This window comes from Apostichopus japonicus, chromosome 5, assembly GCF_037975245.1.
Source record: "Apostichopus japonicus isolate 1M-3 chromosome 5, ASM3797524v1, whole genome shotgun sequence".
Classification (NCBI taxonomy): Eukaryota; Metazoa; Echinodermata; class Holothuroidea; order Aspidochirotida; family Stichopodidae; genus Apostichopus; species Apostichopus japonicus.
The window spans coordinates 3,547,258-3,568,744 of record NC_092565.1 but is presented as its reverse complement, the minus strand read 5'-3'; the positions used below and the strand labels follow the sequence as shown (position 1 = coordinate 3,568,744).

The 21,487-nt window shown below is 36.6% G+C and overlaps 1 protein-coding gene across 4 annotated transcripts in view; it reads right to left on the bottom strand.

Annotated features, from left to right (window-relative positions):
* Positions 1–938: 938 nt before the first annotated feature.
* Positions 939–21,487, bottom strand: part of LOC139967326 (potassium channel subfamily K member 18-like) — a 49,859-nt gene continuing 29,310 nt past the window's right edge. For 3 of the 4 annotated variants that reach the window (XM_071971004.1, XM_071971003.1, XM_071971005.1), the window contains one exon: positions 939–2,034. In XM_071971004.1, the coding sequence (XP_071827105.1) occupies positions 1,106–2,034 (929 nt within the window). In that variant the 3' untranslated portion in view covers positions 939–1,105. Of the gene's footprint in view, positions 2,035–11,097; positions 12,142–21,487 lie in introns of those variants that run through there. The other variant, XM_071971006.1, reaches the window with a different exon arrangement.

The window sequence follows — 21,487 nt, the reverse complement described above, 5'->3', positions numbered from 1 at the left end:
AATACAACACGCATGCGCGATACAGCCTGCATACCGATATAAATCACGATATGCCACGTCACACCAAGCACTGCGATAAAAAGCTTTTCAAGTTAATTGCAGTTGTAGTTATAGCATGTCAAGAACAACTTCAATTAATATATTTAAAGAGGAACGATATCATGGTGGTACAAAACTAATATCTATCACTGTCTGAATCAGTTTAAAGAGCAGTTTTACAATCACCATTGAACTCTTACATTCATTGATTATATACTCTACAAAAGAAGATACATGTTTTAAGCCTGCAGGAGTCAATCAATTATGATCTATATCACTGTCTGAATCAGTTTGAAGAGCAGTATTACGATTACCATTGAACTCTTGCATTCATTGATTCTATACTCTACAAAAGAAGAGAAATGTTTTAAGCCTGCAGGAGTCAATCAATTATGATCTATATCACTGTCTGAATCAGTTTGAAGAGCAGTATTACGTTTACCATTGAACTCTTGCATTCATTGATTCAATACTCTACAAAAAGAAGAAATGTTTTAAGCCTGCAGGAGTCAATCAATTATGATCTATATCACTGTTTGAATCAGTTTAAAGAGCAGTATTACGATCACCATTGAACTCTTGCATTCATTGATTCTATACTCTACAAAAGAAGAGAAATGTTTCAAGCCTGCAGGAGTCAATCAATTATAGTTTATTTCAGGTTATCTTGATGCGTTTTGCCGAAGAGAAGGGTGATAAGGATTATTAAACGAAACAAAAGTTACGTTTCTAAAGTTTTCTCTCTTAATTTCAGTGAGATTGAATTCTTTGTTAAGGTGGTTAGTTTTAGTATTGGTAAACTTAAAATTGTGGTCAATTAGTCATGTCTTTGGTGTAATTGAAATGCTATGTTATTTATCTCGTCAACAAATTTGGAAAAAAATCAGAAGTTTTGAAAAAAGTCACCCCCATTTTGTTCATTACCTTCTTTTGTTTAAAGTTGTTTTAACATTTTAAAAATTAAACCCTTGTGTGTCAACTCGAAAGCTTAGCATGATTATAACAAACAAAAAAGGCGTTTGAAGTGGTTGATCATATTTCATGAGACTAATTTTTTGAAAGCTGATTATGTATATGATGATTCATTAGTTTGTGAATTATCTTTTTTCGAAGATGATCGTACCAGCGCCACACCTACCGTTTGACTAAGCCAAGCTATCTTCCTCATGATGAATTCTTGCGCTAGCGCGATACACATAGATATGATAGCCATGCCTAATATAATGAGGAACGTACATCCTAACAGGTTCTTCTGATGCTGAGGAACCAAATCACCGAACCCAATCGTCGTTAGTGTGACGAAGGAGAAATAAAGCGCGTCAAAGAAATCCCATTGGTCCTCCCAGAGAAGCAACGTACCTGCCAATAGTACAATGTAGATACACGCCAAAACCAGGACTACGTAGAGGGGAATATTAACCTCTTCCTCCTCCACGTTCTCATCCGTGACTCCAAAACCGATGCTCTTTTCTACTTCATCCTCTTCCGAAGGCCCTGGTGTGGGAGGTTGCGAACGGTGATGCGGTCTAGCATCTCCTACAGCATTTCGCTTCGGCTTACGATTATCATCATCATCGGGAAACTTGACGCGAGGCCCGTGAGGATCCTTTTCATCACTGGAAGTAGAAGAGGATTGAGGGGATTTGGATGAAGCATCTTCGGGTATTATCATTTTGCCATTTTTGTCGAAGCGAACAGTTCCCCAGATGTCATCGATAACCTTGCCTCTATGTTCCTCTTGTACTGCTGCGGCACCATTTTGCCTTTGATATGATTCTGCTCTGCTTTCTGCGTCTTGCCTGTTCTTCTTCTTCCTCTTTCCGATGGTCATCGTTCCTATCTTGCCGTGCAGCATACGATATGTTAACGTGGCACCTCGAGCCAACAGCGAGCCTATACTTGCAAGAACTAGCAACAGTAGCGAGATTCCAAAGATTGCGTAAGCCATGCAGAAAATCCTGCCGGCTACAGTAACAGGGGCGATATGCCCGTAGCCTGAAGAAGGAAGGAAAAATGAGAGAAAAAAACATGTCACCTAAGTTCATGATATGGGATTACACTTATATTTTATAATTGTGGATTCATTCGTCATAAGTTAATGTGTCAGCTCTGTCAAGACGGAATTGCTCTACACGAAAAATGCCAGTAATTATAAAGAAACAGTTATTCTTCCATTTACAAAAATGTAAACACCAAAAATTGTCAAACGAAACAAGTTAACTTGTTTCGACTTTGTAAGTACTTTTTAAGTATAAGATCATTTTTAAGATTACTTTAAGTAACTTAACATTTGATTTGATTTCTGTTTAAACATTGTGTCGCGCAGAGCCTTGTTCGTTAACCATTCCTTCTTTGGCTAACATTAGTTTTTTTTTATATATATTTCACTTCAGCGAAAAACAATTAGAACAATTCTCTAAATGGTTTATACCGCCGTATAATGTACTGTTACACGCAGGCCATACATAATAGTGACTGATTAGTTCAATAGTTGCATGATGATGTAAGACGCAGCTTACTCTCTAAACGGGAATTCCCCCAATGACTGCTTTCTGTAAATACATAAAAATTGTACGTAATTCATTAACAATTTGTCTTTTACGTGCATTAAGTAATGTCCTTAACTGATACAAACAAAAAAACAATTAAAGAGGTACTATCTGAATTATGGGCTTAACAAAAAGAAGCATTAGAAGCATGATGTGAATACACCACAAACTCAACGATGGCAGTCTTGTTCAGTTGATGTTACTATGAATACTTGTGAACACAGATATTAATCATTGTCCGTTCACTGCAGTACGTGCGCAATCGCTTGTCCTGTGGATAGACTATCTTTCACATCATCCAGGAGGTATGTAACCTCTTCAAAGGTGTGGTTACTTTGATTAATTATCACGGGAGGTCTTGTTAGTGGTATGATCTTCTTTGGTCATTCTTTTTTTTATGACCACAATCAATGTCAAGGGAAGAATGTTTTGTGCATGTAATTACATTGATAAACTTGTCGATATTAGACGAACAGACATGAGGGCTTGGTGGAAATACCCCTGCAGGCTGGCGGGTAAAGTCTTATCTGGTTCATCGCAATGTCTGTAGATTCATTCCAGGAATTTGTCTGAGCTGTTTATGTAATGTGATATGACGTGCATTGGGTTCGGAGAGAAAAAAACAATATTGAAATCGTCATCACTTCTGTTCGACCACAGGATTGGAAGGATGGTTAAGACAAAGAGAAAACGATACGTGAACGTATTTTCATATAACATGTATGACCAGCCATTGAATGACCCACAGTACGCAAATTAATTGGAATTACAAACTGTAATGAATTAAATTATAAAGATTTGTAAAGAATAATGTAAGCCGAAATTCAAACGCGAGGGTGGAATAAACGTCTTATGTCTTTTTTACTTCCTGAAATTTCATGTGCAAAGCGGAGACGCCCCCCACTCTTCCCACCCTTGAACCACGCCTTCTTTACAATGAATTTCCCCTACTCTCCCCGAATTATTAAAAAGTGCTCACACGTACTCGCCAGACGTTTTTACTCTTCATGTATTCATGGAAGGATGAATGTGGAGTAAAACTGTTTTGCGATGGGCTCTGAAATACTTGTTGAAGTTTTAATATGAATATGACAATTACTTGACTTTTGACATATACTTGTGAGCAAATAACTGATGACCTTTGAGTTTCCAGCTTTCAACAGTTGCTTGCCACAGGTGAAGAATTATTTTGATAGCGATGTAATCCTAGTAACGTCAATAGTTTCCACCGGATTAAATTCATAATATTGAAGTTCTTAACAGCAGATGTGAGCTGCATTTGTATACCATTGGGATCATGTAAAACTGAGCTTTGTTAGTATTAAACTATTGTATGGGATGTAAACCTTACTAATGTTTATTATTTTATGAGCAGAGGCATGATACGTTCACTATAAACAGAGGATGACATTGATCTGTTTACCAAACGCTATACCTTACAGTTCATGATGTTTATCGGGTGCTGCAGTGAAAGGTTAAATCTGTATTTGTACTTTGGTAACAATGCAAGTTATAAACAATCGTTCGACTGACGAACACTGTTATTGTTTCATAGTTTTACCCGTGTATCCTCTGTTTCTTGCATTTTAGGGAATTGGATTTAGAAAAGACGTTGCTGTGGTTGTGTTTGACAACGAGATGAAACACACAAACACTGCTAATAAAGGAATATCGGGATTGCTGAAAATGTAACATTTACTTTTAAGAGACCATTAATTAAAATAATAATAATAATAAAAAAAATAATAATAATAAAAATCACAATACCGTTTCCCTAGGTCGAGAAATTGTTGATATTATGTGGTCTATTTCGACTCTTCAAACCCGAGCTGTTATACTCCAGAAAATAGATCACAACGTGTGGCCAATGATGTCATTATGGCTGATGTAAAATAAACGCTTTACCGTCCTATTAAAACCTGCTTATTGTTCCTTGAAATGTGACACATTGTAAAATACGCGCTTTACCTGTGAGTGTTCTCTGTATTTTACAAGTCAACAAAATGCAACTTATAGTAGATATATAAAAATTTAATCTGTGGATAAATTATGTCAATATTAAAAAAGAATAAGCATCTTAAGCTTAATTGCTCTGATGATGGTATCATCCACTCTGCTGTTCTCGGATGCATTAATTTCCAAAACTATCACTAAGTTTGAAAAATTCATAACTTCGCCACACGAATTCATATATGAAGCTGTGGTTTTTAAACCGGGGTCGCAAAACTTAGTCCAACATTTTTCTTGTAGAACGATCGACTCAATGCAGCCACCTGAGTATTTCTTTAAATGTGCATGGTTACGTGCTTGCATTATTTTTATTGCAGAGAGTATAGTAGTTGGGAAATTAAATTGCATCGTAAATGCATCGTAAATGAACGTAAAGTATACAATGTTGTCTACATGTAAAACTTAAAGAATAAGCAGCTGTTCACACTTGCATCATAAGTGGCGCATCGTGGTTATCATTATGACACTACACAGAAGATTATTTCCACTGTCGTAAACCGCAGCTACCTGATTAAAATAACGAGACGACCTATCATCTTTAATATTCAGTTGAGTTTGAAGGAGCATCGTCTCCCTGAAGTTTACATTACACATTCTTCACGGTAACAGATGGGATTTAATGACAGAATCTAAAAGGTCTTCATAACAATCATAGTGGGAAAGAAACTGATACAGAATGTTTAATGACTGCTGCATGGTGAGGCACATAAGATAACATATTCGTGGTACGGATAACAGAGCAAACATGCAGAGTTCACCGTCGAGACAGGAATCGCTCCCCCCCCCCGAATCCTCCGCGGTTCAGCCCACTGTGGGGACGAATAGTTTAATCAACTTGGCCCCCGGAGTTTGGTCCCCCCCCCAATGTAAAAATATTTATTTCCACCAACAACAAAAAATGAATGTACAAAACGTGAATAATGTAATATGTCTCATTGTTTCATATTTACTCGAGTTTTTCAGTTTATGTTGGAAATATAATTACCATGTGAGTAAATTAAAGCTCACATTTTGTAATCCCCTCCCCTCTCCCTCCACCTAATAGTTAAATACAAACCAGCGATTTGTAGCTTGGGAACCAAGTAATTGACTACTCTGGAGTTACAAACCATTTGATTTAATTCACAACTCTAAATTAAACATATTACGAATATTGCTTTTATCACCCGAAAATCGCTCAGTCACTTCAAATAAACTTCTAAATATTTGATAATAATAAATTAAATCAATTAGCAATGCCCGTTATCTCTTTTGCCGTATCAAACAGAACTATTTCCGATCAAGTTCATAAATCATTGGATTAAAAGGGAAAGAATGCGCTTCCTTCAAATCCTGGCACGCTCATGAACTTTGACATTATATATGTGGTATGCATAACTTGACATTTCTCCTACGCTTACATATTTCAGTTAGCTTAAACCATTCGTCGACAATCATTGTCTCTCTCTCTCTGTATTTTTTCACACCTTCACCAACCTTGCACATTTGCGCCTAAGGTAAACCTGTTGACATTCTATAGTATAGTTTAACGTCGATGTCAGCACGTATTCATACCAAGTTTTAACTCAATACCGTCATAAACAAGCCTGACTTTATTATACTTTACCGGCAATCAATGCTACAGCCAATTAATCGTTAACTTAAATGATCCAGGGGTAAGATTGTTCAAATGCCATCCTCCATCCTACTTCAGCTTTTGTTTCCAGCGTTAAATAACATCATATTATAACAGCAGCTGTCGGCCATACATATAAACCAAATGCGTGCACCGTTTATACAGTACGATATATCCCGTGGACATACTGCCTATTTCAAGTACAGTGGCAAGTATAACGAAGCTTTGTCTAGGCAATATGTATCATAGACCCCCCCCCCCCCAAAAAAAAATTATTCTATGAAATTAAATGTCTTCATTTTTAGAGATATCAGGTACAATATGTAATAGTGTTTTTATCGTATACAAGATCAATTTATGTAACTGTTTTGTATTGATGTAATTATAGCAGCGGTCCCCCAAACGTTATGTAGTATACGACCTTGAATCCTTCATCAGGACTGAGCCACGACCTACGAGACCCCCACCCACCAGACCCCCGCCCACCAGGCCCCACCCTTCCGAATCGATGCCAAGAATGCATGAAAGATAGTTTGAGATACTGTATGGATTCGAGGTTAACAAAACATCTCCATCGATCTCCGTAAGCAAGGTTCGAAAACTGTAGATAAATTTTCCGACGTCTGGAAAACCCTTACGAATCACCGAACTTTTTACGACGGGCCAAAACGAGTTACGAGACCGCTGGTGTACAAAACGCAAAACGAGCAGGTGCAGAACACAGTGATTCAGTTACAAAAAAAATGCATTTGATTGGAGAACATGCGGTAATGGCGGTATAGGTTACGTAATCGCGTGACGTCAGACTTTTGTAGTCAGGTTCACAGAAATGGAGAGTATCCTTAGGCAATGTCTATTACTGTATATAACATGTCTATTAGTATATATATATATATATATATATATATATATATATATATATATATATATATATATATATATATATATATATATATATATATATATATATATATATATATATATATAGTTGTCTGATGATCGCTCAACGCGTGAAACTCCGAGTTACAACTACTAGTGTTCCACTAGTCTCAACTAGTCTCAACATATCTATCTATCTATATATATATATATATATATATATATATATATATAGTAAAGCTTATGCTAACTATATATGCTGGTTTACTAGTGACATGGTAACATAAATTCTTACCACAAATTATATTAAAATTCGAACATTTCAGTTTATGCTTATGATAATTAAATGACACATCGCGCGAATTGTTAAAAGTTTCATGTAATGATCAAAGCGGTACATATAAATCATCTCCACCCCCATCACCAACTGCGTAACTGAAACGGCGTCATGTCATGAAAACAGCTGGATGTGTTGAGTTGTCACTTTGGAGCACTTTTGTCAAACTCCACGGATCTTACTTCGAGTCAGATTGCAATGCACGGAATAGATAAAATATCTCCCCACGAAAAGAATTACTTTATTTGACAAGAAAAGTCGATTTCATTCAAACTACTTCTTTGCCCGGACATAATACCGGTTATCACATAAGTAAATGGTAAACAAATAAGTAATTTGAGAAAACGTGACTTTTGACAGTTTATCTTTCAAGCCTTTAATTTTTTTTTTGTCTCAAATATCGACTAGTTCGTCTCAAGACGTCGACTGTTTAATCAAAAGTTTCACTTTCTTCTCGATATTCTGTTCAATATGCTATATGAAACTCGAAATTTCGAAAATGTTTAACATGCTCACGACAATTTGCATCTGAAAAAACCGACCGTTGTATCCGGAATTATACATATACCATTTTTACATATCGAAGTTATGACCTGTTACTTTTTGTATCATGAGTTTAACTTCTTACCCCCACTTTTCGACTAGTTTGTCCCAACTTGTTCCACGTCACGGTGTTGGTTGTTTGGCAAAAGTGTCAAGAAAACTATAGTAAATCCATCGGAATATGAGGTATGCGAAACACTAAAGTTATCGTTCGATTGCATGGTACTCTTTTTACTAATGCAGCTCTAGAGTCCATCTCTAATTGAAAAAGGGGGGGAAGAAACATGAAATTGCCACATTTTGTTCAACAAAAAACACCTCCGAAGAAAAACGGACTTGTTCAAGGCTCTCTTCCAACTCTTAAAGTTCCTTACAGGATTATATAGGTAAGGAAGGATAGGTCCGTATATGAGAAAGACGGTGACTGATTGTGCTTATTTTACCTATGGTAGGATCTATATGCCTATACTTGTAACAGAGTTGATTTATCAACCCCCTATGAAAATTAACTATAAAGTATTTGTTATTTGGGGGCGCGCGACAATAATAAATTTGTTGCTGTGTAACGCCTAAAGACGAATCTATACGTTATCCAGCTCTCTTACTTCACAGGTAGGTTGATAAATATTTATGGTCATTTAACAAACAATAAACTAATCATTAAATGTAAAACATGTTACTATTCCTAACTAATGGTAAATCAGAGTCAACGACTCCCAACTGTAGTAAATATCAGGATAGAAGTAAATCGTCGCTATTAGCAGACCTAATGTTATAAGTGTGCATGTTAGTATAGTCCAGGAGGCGATCGATCGCCTGCACTTGTAGCCAATAAAACGTAGTACTGTTTGTTATATTTCATTAGTAATTCAGCATCTACATTAGTTATTCGTATGATAATGCAGTGCTAGGGTGCTTCGAGGTTAATTTATGACATGTGTGTTTTACCTGGATGCAAAATTCCGTGTTTAACCAAAATGATTGCAACCGCTATAAAAGTAAATTCAAAAGGTTGTGGGATGAACATGGACGTACGGTTGGACGCCGGTTGCTATACATTTTTCTGCGTATGCGCAGTCGGTATTAACTGGGGAACCCCCTTATTATTGTTTACTTGGGAATTCCTCATTCAGGGACCGTCTGAACAGTTGTGTTATTAGTTTGTATTGTCTCGGGCTCATTTTACTAACGGATTTAGGGAAAAGTGTAATTTATTTAAGAAGTTTTACCATTGTTTTCTATTATTTCTTTCCACAGTGATTATATGCGAAATTGAGACCGAGATAAGAATGAGTTATAATAATACATTGGTTGCTGTATAACACCTAAAGACGAATCTCTACGTTATCACTCTCTCCTACTTTTACAGGGGTATAGGATCCTGACCACCCTGTTACAATACCGTACCTGACAACAACAGGAGAAGCGACTAGGCGTGAGTTTATACCTTAGGTGAATACCATTCTTTTGCTTATTTTACTACCTTTCGTCATTCGGCATGGAATGTAATTTTCCTTAACTGATGTTTCTTTGATGTTTCTTGAAAAGTCCATACACTACAGACGACGGGTTTTGGTGAACTGTAAGGCCTAAACACAATTCGACTTATCATTGACACAGTCAACTTATAAACGTCTCGTTTTTGCATTTAGGGAACATGTAGAAGATGACTCTCTCTCTCGAGGAGTATCACTGCCTATATCTTTCTCTGTATGGTAGTATTACATTAGGGACTTGAGTAGCCTATGTGTATCAATACATTATTGGTCGCAACGTAGTTGGTCACGAGTATGACGTAATACTTTCAGATGATCAACCAAAAAACAATTTGCGCCCTCAGTAGACGATGCTTTTAGTTTGGTAAAGTTTTTTAAAGTTATCAAACATGTTGTGCCCCAAAGTGCACAAAATGTCTATCAACATGTTTAACTATGTTAATCTTTTTTGCCGTTACAAGGCATGAGAACCACACTGTGAAGATGTTACATGACTGACGCTGTATACACAGCGTGCTTTTATACACACTCCAACAAGCGTCCCCACTAAACCGTCTGATCACGGAGTCGGATAACTCTAACCGATGCCAATAGACAAGACAAGGAAAAGCTTTGGTTTGATCGGATATAAGGTGGGAGGGGTGGGGGAGTTGGGGGTGATCAACAAGAGAATGTGTGTACCTGCTAAACGGATATGCTCAAATCCCTCAGAAGCACATTCAAAGTTTAAAAAAAATATATCTTTCACGAATTCAAGTGGGGATGAACAGAACTGATTACAAATTCAAGTAAATTTTGACAAGGAAATAGAATTACGGAGTCTGTAATAAAACCTATACTATATCCACTGAGTACTGACCATGATAAGCCACGAGACATCTTGTTTTATGCTTTCGGTGTAAGCAACAGCATACGCTTAATGACATATACGCAATAGACGTTATTACGAAATGTATAGCGATATGGTTGTGCATATCACTCACTGATAGATGGACAATCTTATCGAGTTCTGTTTCCATTTACTAAAGAAATGTTTTACACACTTCAAGATTGATTTTATTCATAAGATTTTTTTATTAAAATTTCAATAATAGTTTACTGTAAAAAATGTCCTTGCTAAGCTGCGGTCTACTATGGGAGGATTTCATTCCCCACGTTTGACCATTATCCCAGCAGAGTTGGATTTTTCCCCCTATAATGCTTTTAACAACAAGGAACGGCAACGTACATTGCTGTTGGCTGTTGAAAACAATTCAACACATTTTGCTTGCGCATTTTTAAAAGACTTTACCTGCAGTTATATGCCCATCCGCGAGTACCATATATGTTTGAATATGACAGTATCTTGTACAGGTTGACGCCGATTTTTTTGTTTTGATTTTTGTTACAAAATCAAAGACGTGGTTTAGTTTTCTTTGTTTTAAATAAGTAAATGAGCAACGGAAAACTGACTTGGATAAAGTTATCAGGAAAGAAATCTATTCTTTATTTTTAAGTCAATTAACAGCTACTCTCTGGTTACACCGTATGCAAAGGCACAGTAGTTTCTGACTGGCGACAAGTTGTTTACTATATTTTCTGACTATTTCTACAGTTAGTTCACAACTTATTTACACACGATTTACATACCTATCGTTGTAATAACAGTTGCAGAAAAGAAAAGAGCAGTGGAGAAACTCCATTTTCTTTCTTCGGACGTCTGTAACTCCTTCACATCTAGTCCCAATCGAACCTCCATTTTAGCTAAATGCCAATTGACCCTTCTTCGCCAGCTCTCTCGATCAGTGTAATAATATTCATTCGTAAGATTTTGAAGCTTTTCGACCATGACCGAGCGGTTGCTAAGCGTATCAGCGATGATTTGATTCCTAGTCAACTCTTCCTGTGGTAATTCAAACGCTTTGAAGACCAACGCCCCCATCACAGTGTACAAAATAATGAGTATGATCTGGCCTACAAATGTAATAGTGTATTGTATGGCTTTTCTCTTCATGGAATCCATGTCGATAGTCGAAGAAAACTTGACGAAACGAAAATCTCTCCAAGATGGGTACCAAATGACTAGTAAAACTATTCAGGGTTCAGTGATCAAATTGCAAACATAAACAAGTGAAATCTATGGAAGATGTTCCTTTCTGATTGTTTGTTCCTTATTTTCTATAGGCTCTTACTGTCACTTGTATGGTTCTTATTCATTATACGGTCACCTTTCTTACCAATCAAACATGTTATTGTTCAAACTTATATACGTGATATCAACAATAATGAAAGCGATGAAAAATGGCGAGTTCTGGAGGTAAAGATTACCACCGTCGTTTTAAAATGCATCTAAACACTATTCTCTTGCATGCAAAACTAACGTATGGGTGTCGTTTCGATCACTGTGAATCTACACTGATTCTATCCTATACCAACTGCCTCAATACATTATAAACAATATCAGCTATAGCCTGGATGACTTGCATTCCAATAGAGTAAGGCACGTGCGATCTTCTATAGTGTCTCACATATAGCAATGCGGATCTACTGTAGATGAATTAGTTACTTTGAACCAAGCTTCTCTCGTTACAAAAGATAAAAGATCTTCTTTTCGTCACCACTACATGTGTTCCTTCCGAATATTCTATAAGCAAATGCTGAGTAACACGTGTACCGCAGTTATAAAGTATAACTTTGTGGTAATTTGACCTTCCAATGTATTAATACCAACCGTCTTCGGTAGATACCCAGACGATATGATATCGACGTGAGAATGTCGCAATAGCGCCCTGGGATATTAAATCTTCAATTGAACCCACGTGATCACATAAGAGGTGATCAAGGAGATCATTTTGCATGATGACATATGGAAGCCAGAGTAAATAAGAATGTGTACTAGAATAAAATCAAACCGACCTTTCCAATAACTTCTTTTAATTTACTTATGAACAACCATGTCAGACCTTCAACATGGATATTGGTCCTTGACTCAACAGCTACTCCGAAAACGGAAAGGTTATGTCACCTATTCAGACCAGTATATTGGCGATTGGTGGTGTACTAGTCGCTGAAAGCTTTTACGAGTTTGGAATTCCGTCACCATAGGTAAATCACGTGGGTTGGGGCATCGTTAGTGGTAAAGGTAATATCTTATATAGATTAATCCTCATTGTACCGAAACCAGTCGTGAGGGTGTTGGCGTCTACACATGTTAATACTGTACGGCAGAAACTTGATGCCAACGGCTTGTTTCAGCATGGTTCTAATTGGCTTCACATTATTCATGTTCTTTATTGTTTACTGTAGACTAGAGCGTGAGTGGGTTGCCTCCATCGGTTAGCAACCATTCTTTGTTATTCATCACAACTCATGACAAGAATGTGATTCCTTGAATTGTCACCAGTTATAGAGATTCTGTCAGCTCTATAAAGAGACATCAAATGATGTAAGAGTTATTTCCCGTTAACTGTACATATCTATTTCGGAGAAACCATATAGATAGCGTTGAGTTTATCAACTATCTACCGATGGTAAACATTCACAATGTCATATACCTGACGTTCTCACAGACACGTAGCAAAGCAGGTCAATTAACTTGCGACTACTAAAAAAGTATGTATTCCAAAAAAAAAAATCACGCAATTATTTAAGTAATGATAACGATAATGATCATAATAATTAGAATAATTATAAGAATAATAATAGTATGAATAAGATGAAAGAATAAGAATAATAATAAAAATATGATAAGAATAATAATAATAAAAACAACTATAAAAATGGTCGAATTGCCAATGTTACAAACATGAGCATTCAACCAGGTTAAAAACAAACCACTTCCTTTTATCGAAACTGACAAAACAAATTCTCTTCACTTGATCATTTGATACGTGAAATGTGTGAAACCGACGTGCAATAGCAGTACTGCAGTGGAATACGAACTAAATGTACAGATTAACTACACAAACCGTGACCTTCAGCGGCTGTTTCGACAGGTCACACAGTTGTCATTGTAAACAGAGGGCGCACGTCTACATTTCAGATACTCGATTGGTTGTTGTGTGCATGCAATATTTGACAATTGTCGTTATACATCATGGCGATATTTCGTGTAAAGCGATGTATTGAAACAGTTATGAAACAGTTATGGAAGTTGGTCTGCTGAGGCGTTAGTGCAAGTGTTTGATTTGCAAAATACTGTGAACAGGTAACGACAAAACCTCGTAAATGGGAGTTCATAAATAATGGAACATGGGGGTCAGAATCTATTATACAAGTCCACAACTGGATGTACGCACATCGATGTAAGACATTACGAATGAATAGTGTCGGAAGTTCGATTGTTAAAGTTCAATGTGACGGTATTATGATTGTTAAAGTTCGGTGTGGCGGTATTATGATTATTGAAGTTCGATGTGACAGTATTACAAATTACCTAATTACCTACTTGTGATCTGAAATCCATAATGCGGGAGCACAAGCTGTAGTCTAGTATTGTTCGAGACCTGTACAGGAATAAATGTTTAATATGTGGAGAATTTTGGTAGAAGGAAACTTATGCAAACGTATATGCATACCGTCGCAAAATGCACCGGTAACATCAATCCAATATTTAGGTTTTGTTATCCCAATGTTAGATAATAATAGTGAACGAAAGGTTTCATAATTGTCACAAGAATTACATGCGCGCATAATATCACTTTATGGGCATTTTAAGTCTTTTGGCGTTACGAACGAATAACGCAATGTTCCGGCATTTTGTCAACTTATTTTTTGATCAATGGCCGTTTGTTGATATGCTAACTATGTTGTCTTTTCACATCATTACGTAGTCACTACCTTTAATATAGCGTGTGGTTTGGCATTTTCGTAATACTTCCAATGTTAAAAGTAATATTTTGGGTTCGTTCCAAAAAATTTACTATGCAGAACTTACTCAAATATTAGATAAATATACTGAAGAAGCCAAACCTTAACCGCTTTTTGGATACTATTTACAGGACTAATTAATCATTCCACTGAGGGTCATGCGCATAATGATCAATTTAGGAAACTCATTTCAGTGTTATATTTAATTTACGCATTGCTAAACAACACTAAATTATTCTTTCACGACTCAAATATACAATAACACTAACCCATCTAAAAAGTTATTTTCCTTGTGGACATTGGTCACACCTCGGTTGATGGCTATTTGACAAAATCAATTTGCAGAAAGAATTAAATATTTATAGAAGCGATATATACCAAAACAAGACTTTGTGGTTTATTTTAATTATTTGATGCATGAATGCTGTCAATATTGCTGACATCGATCGAATTAGCTAAAAAGGAATAATAAGGAGAGGACCTAAAAAAGTCGTTTTAAAACCTTTACTGAGAGAGTATTTATTGCTCTTTGCTACGGCACAGGGTTCATTGGACACGTGAATGGCTAATAGGTATAACACTCTCTTTAAGAGTTATTTTTATATTGAATATCATCAATATTTATAGGAGTTTTTCAATATTATTTCAAAATCCACAAACTATCCTCTCTTTTCATTTTATTACGTAGAATTACTTACTTTGAATTAGGATGAACGACAGCTTTTCACTTTCTTAATTTCCCTCGTGATTGTATTTGTACATATTTTATTTCCTGCGATTGTCTATATTTTGATGAACTGATAAGTGTGCTTGGTAAGACAGGTGCGTATAGCTTGCATTTTTGATGGGCCAATTTCGGACGAGATACATGACCAGAGATTTATGTATTCTCCTTTTGAAGTACCTTACCCCCTACCCCACCCCACCCGAACAAATGCAACATTGTGAAATTTGTTTTCTTTCCCATAACCATAGCTTTCAACACTGAGGGATCGGGCACTGGGGAAAGTTGTTGACTCCTCCCACCCCCAAAGAATGAAAGACGGGTGCAATCTGGAGGGTGCAAACTTCGAGGAGCATTTCCATATGTTTCTTTGATTTTACGGACGAACCACAAAGTAACCTCAAAACTTTCTGACAGAATGACTGTGTCGTCCGTACCAGAAATTCCGTTATTTGGAAGTTTCTAGACGAGATGGCACCTCAGTTCCTCCTCTCTATTTCTTACTTATTCTTTAAACAACGAGGCACTTCTTAATGACATGCTAAGAGTCACTAATTGACTCTGGGCCAATGGGTTGTAACCTCCTTTCGTCAGGTTTGACAATAACCTTCTACCCATCTCAGTCACCGTATACTTATACCGTACATATAAACAGTGTAACCGTGTGTATACTTTGGCATTTAATAACTGATATGATATTTACTAAAAGTTGCAGTATATGTTCTGCAATAATGTTTATGTAATTTATGTTAACTGCATTTCATTTTCGTCTATCATTTGGCCTATATAGCTAAGTTCATTACACTGTAAATCTGTCAAACTATACCGCTGCAGTAGTTCCTTGGATACTTGTTTGTGTCAGATTCAGATATGACAGCAGTTTTTACGTTAATTTATGTTTCCATTACTGGTACATATTCTGACGCATTGAGCCTTTCCTACACATAACTTGTTAAAACAAAGCTGTTAAAAGAAGAAAAAAACAAGTACGTGGTCGTATCTGTCAATCTAATTGTTACTTTTGTTTGAAATACTTATTTATTATCGTACTTTAATCAACACTGCGTTGAAACATCAATACATCACGACATCATATTTAGTATGGTATAGACCTATTTGGGGGGGGGGGGGCATTTAACGCTTGTCCGAATAACCTGAGCCCTGATAAGATATAAAGAAAAATTATCAACTTTTTCTCGCGTGAAAGTTAATTATTTTATAAGTAGGCGATGTGAAGTACTTTCCAAGGAAAGACATCGTTCACGGGAAGGAGCAGTAAGGGGGTGATGGACCCGTGACCACCGAGCTACCACATAAAGTACGTATATAACAACACATTACATGCGCTCAATGTTTTGAGTCTTATGACTGTCAGATAATGTGCTATCATTGTGTGTCATAGCAAAAGTAGAGGGCATACTTTTAAATTAACCTAAGCATCCTTCTTTCTTTACGCCATTCGGTTATTGTTATCATTTGGTTCTTATGTTATATGCACTCAGCACCAATACGAAGATTAACTTTGGCATGTACCCCTCCCCCACACACACTTTCCTACCCCCCCCCCCGCCCATGTCGCGTGGAAGAATCAACAGTCAATATTATATTTAGTAAACTACGTTCTTGATATAAAGCAAGCAAATTTATACGAGTCACATTTTCATAAAATCTTTCAAGATTTGTAGCAAATGCTAGAATAATCAATATATATGTATAGAATTTTACTTTTGTATGTTACAACACAGAGCACTGTAAAATTTTTGCTTATGAGCTATCACCGTGGAAACAGTCAAATTAGGGTACAAAGAAGAAGGCTATACAGCTATAGTTAAGATATTGTTATCCTTTCTTCTCATTGTCTGCTTCTGCTTCATGAATCGTAAAAACAGCATAGATCACGCTAAGTAGTACGGTACCTTATACGCATGCGCTGTTTCGAATGCAGGCTTCACAGTCGCCACTATATGCAAGAGAACCGGATGCGTGCTTCAGTTTCGATGTCAAATTAATTCGTCAAATTAATTAGTAATAATAGCTGTCATTATGTAATAATAAAAGCATCATCATTAATTTCATACTCAATTCCATATACTTGAATCACTATCAATGTAACAGTATTATTGATAGTAAGAAGCATGAATAGATATCCCTTAGTATGAAGTATTAGTATTACGACAGCGCTCGTACTGACAGTATGAACAGTTCCTAACCTTTCTCAGATTATAATGCAAATAACACTCTATACTGTCCTCTCATATCATGTTTCAAAGCACCCGTAATGACAGTATGAACAGTTCCTATAACGATTATCTGATATAGATATTCATTCTGCTCATGCTGCCAGTACGAGTGCTTTGAAGCATGATATGGGGAAGGACAGTATAGATTGGTGCGCTACCAACGGTAAGAAAGCTAGCTAAGCGAAAAATACGTTATATAAGTTGTAAACTAAAATTAATAATATATAACATAGTAAACAGGTCTTCGTCCATAACGTAATCACACTTTTACTCCAAAGGGACAGAAAAGTGCTCATTAATATTATATGCCATAGCCTAACGGCATTCTACACACCTCGTATTTTAGAAGTGAAACATTTTGAACGTTCATTTCTATGACGCCGCAATGTACAATGAATGAATGTAGAATGAACAAAAAAATGTATGGAAACGGCAGGGTCAACCATGGCTGTTTTTGTCTATGCTGTCTGAGTAACATTTCGTCGCGGTTGCGTGACACATTAAATATAATGTTCAAAGCGCGAATTCTAACTGAAGATACATACAATATGTATTTCTATTGATTGTATTGCTTCATATGAACTTAAACGTTTCGTCATCGGACAGACATACAGGTGTTGGGGAGAAATCTTTTTATCATTCCCAAGTGAATAATTGTTTTTATTTCATCTTAAAAAGAACCCCTTTTATTGTAAATTAATAACAGGGGCTAAATTTTTACTGTCGCGTGGTAAGATACGTCCATATCATGAAGTATTAACGAATGCCACCTTTTTATCTAGCCTTTTCACGGAAACTATAGAAGTCGTTTCTGATTTCTCATAAATATCCACAGTTAATGATAATCAGGTAGAAGTTGTTATTGTATACCCTTCCCAGTATGCATAGTATAAACTATTCCACCTCTTAAAGGCCTCCTCAAAACATGCTTTTGCAAGCCTTTTTGGGATTTGTGAAACTATCAAGGGGCTGAATGTTAAGATTGTCTGATTGGCTGTTTTGTTAGCCCTTATATAATTTGAGCGAAATAAGATTCTATCGTATCAGTTCCTAAAAGCACTTGACAAAGCAAAAAAAAAATATGTTACACAGCAAGCTGCATAGGTATCCCCTACGATCAGAAATTTAAGCGAAACTGTCTCAAAACCGGCAACGAAGGCAACGTCAATAAACTCAGACACATCTTTTTCCTGGAAAGTAATTTTAGTCAGATTTCTTTCAAGTCGATTGATTTTGGTTGTTATCGTGAGGCGGTACTAGTGGGTAAGAAAGGTGTCATTGCTCATGTCAATATGTGTAAACATTACTTCACATGTTATGAGATTATTTCGACGTTATGTCAAAGGGTCATTTGAAAAAAAAACAACGCTATCCTTAACATGGCATGTCTCATTTAGGAAATGAATTTCCGCCGAGATCTAGGTATACGCAAAAACAAACAAACTCGTATTGACTGAGCTAGCATCAACTCAAGCCCACGAACCTTACATTGGGAACTGTGACCATTTGGTCATCATGGTGACGTAGTGGCGTGTCCAAAGCATCCCCACCCCCCCCCCCCCCCCACACACACACTTCCCATCGTCATTCGGGGGAAGTAGATCAGTCGCAGTCCGACTCTAACGTTCAACCGGGGAAGAATTAGACCACCGGGGTAGACCTCATTCCCTTCTGTTCAACCTCACACAAAGTATACATTAGCACAACCTTGCGTGAACCGCTATTTTTTTTAGACCTGACTTAGTTTTACTTGGGGTTGGGGGGGGGGGACCCATAGACCCGCCTACATGGGAGACGGCTTCAATGTCATCAGGGTAACTAAATACAATTATTGATTCGCCTCTGGTCCTTCCATAAAGGTGTAGGCCCCTTCATAAATCGGTCAGGGAAATTTTGAATTTGGCCTCCCTCACCCCCCACCCCACCCACCCCTCCATCCACCTGTGATATCATGCGCACGCCACTGTGATGACGTGTTTTTGTAGCATCACGATCCCAATACGCGAAAAACAACATATGCGATCTTCTGCAAAAGGATGAGAAGAAGATAATACTGTCAATAAAATATTCCTTACCCATGCTCGCTTACGAAACTTGCATCCCTATGCTTTCTATACGTTGGCTCCCCAGGAATTGTTGCATATACACATATAAAGCTAAACATAATCATCAAAAATATTGACATACATGATTTCAACTTTTGTTTTTTTACAATGACAAATATATTGAGACATAGTCTGTGTTTTTTATTTATTTGTATGACATGCAATCTATCTATAGCTTAGCATCTTGTCGTTCCCAGCTGCAGTATCCCATTAAGCATGCGTACTAGTGAAATAGTTCACACGTTGCAAGTTTTACGTGCAATTCCCTATACAGAGGTGGTGTTTATCTATATAGGCCTACATACATAAACATATGCCTGTGACTATATAGTCAGGTGACGAAGACATCATGACCATATCGCTTAATTGGTCTGTATCCTTTCCATCAGTGGTTTTCCTAACAACCGAAACGAGACATTGACGGATGGCTGTAAATGAAACACGATAAAATATAACATACTTGTATGCTTTCATTAGTGTATGTATATACGTTTGCCTTAATAAAGGCAACAGGACATGAGCTCCTGTACCCTCTGTGTTACATTGTTGTAATGATGGGAGTACATGCTAGGTAGACGAACCTTGTCAATTGAAGTTTAACACTCGTGAAATGAAAAATAAAAGACACGGTGCCTGATTATGATAATAGTTATGTAACTCTAAGGCTGGTTGCTGAGAGAATGAGTCCTCGTGTGTTCCAATTATCCGTACATTTATCCGTCCGAAACAGATCAGTTCATAACAACATATATTTATTTATCTATCTATCTATCTATCTATATATATATATATATATATATATATATATATATATATATATATATATATATATATATACATATATATATATATATATATATATATATATAGATATATATATATATATATATATATATATATATAAATAGATATATAGATATAGTGTTCTTTTGCATATTTGAAAACTTGAATACCAGTAAGCGCAAGTCTAACTCAAACCCCACACCATGCACACCCACCACCAATTCCCCAACCTGTTATAGGGGTTTTTGATCATACTGTTAACCAACTAGCAGGATCTTTTTCAGAGGCTGAATGACAAGTTATAGAAAATACAGGGGACAAAATACAAGCACAGAATACAAATAAGTTAATGAGATAGATTATTTAGGTTTAAGATAACAATAAATTTACACTTTTTCACACATTGCAAAGTGAGTATATGGTTTGTTTCCGTTTTCGAACAGCCACGGCAATTTGCTGCTGCTTTATTAAGCTTTGTTGCTAGGGGTTTGATATATCATTCGTGCTTAAGCGGTTAATACATTATCAATAACTTCATACAAAGATGCTATACGCCTAAGTAATTTTTAAGCTAAGTGTGCCGTTGGTTCAGCCTCCCTACTGTCACGGAAACTTCACGCTCTCTTGCATTGTGCAACAGCCTTGTCATTCGAATTATAACGATCAAGAAATAACACTAAAATAGCATTATTTGTGATAACCATATGTGTCATTAGCTGTTACCTTAATGACAAAAGCTTTAATGAGTTGACGGAAAAATTATGGGAACAAAACGTGTGTCGAGCCTACATAACTATATACGTACTGTATAGCTTTCATTTCCAAATGCTCCATTTGTGTACCGTGTTGCATGTGCTTAAATGAAGAAGGTATACGCATATATCTACAACCTTGAGGGAAATCATATCCTGTATTTTATGAGTTCGTGTTCTCGCTTAACGTAAACAGTCTCACCGTTTCACACATAGAACAATTTACTACTGTAAATCTTAAAGTTTTGTACCAGAGTAAACACTGGATCGTGCTGATAACTCAGTAGTATATGCTATTAGGATTACAGTAAGAAGTGAGGATACGTATGACCCCAACTATTTCAGTTTGATGCATTTGTTGGAATTACACATATCATCAGTTCTCACTGTAAACCTAATAGCACATGCTACCGAATAATCATATTTATAGGCACGATCCAGTTTTTACCGTGGTACAAAACTCTAAGATTTACAGTAGTTACTGTGTTCTCTATGTGAATCGGTTGACATTCTCGACCTCTGGGCATGATATTTACAACTGGTCTTTGGTAACCAGTTTGTTTCAAT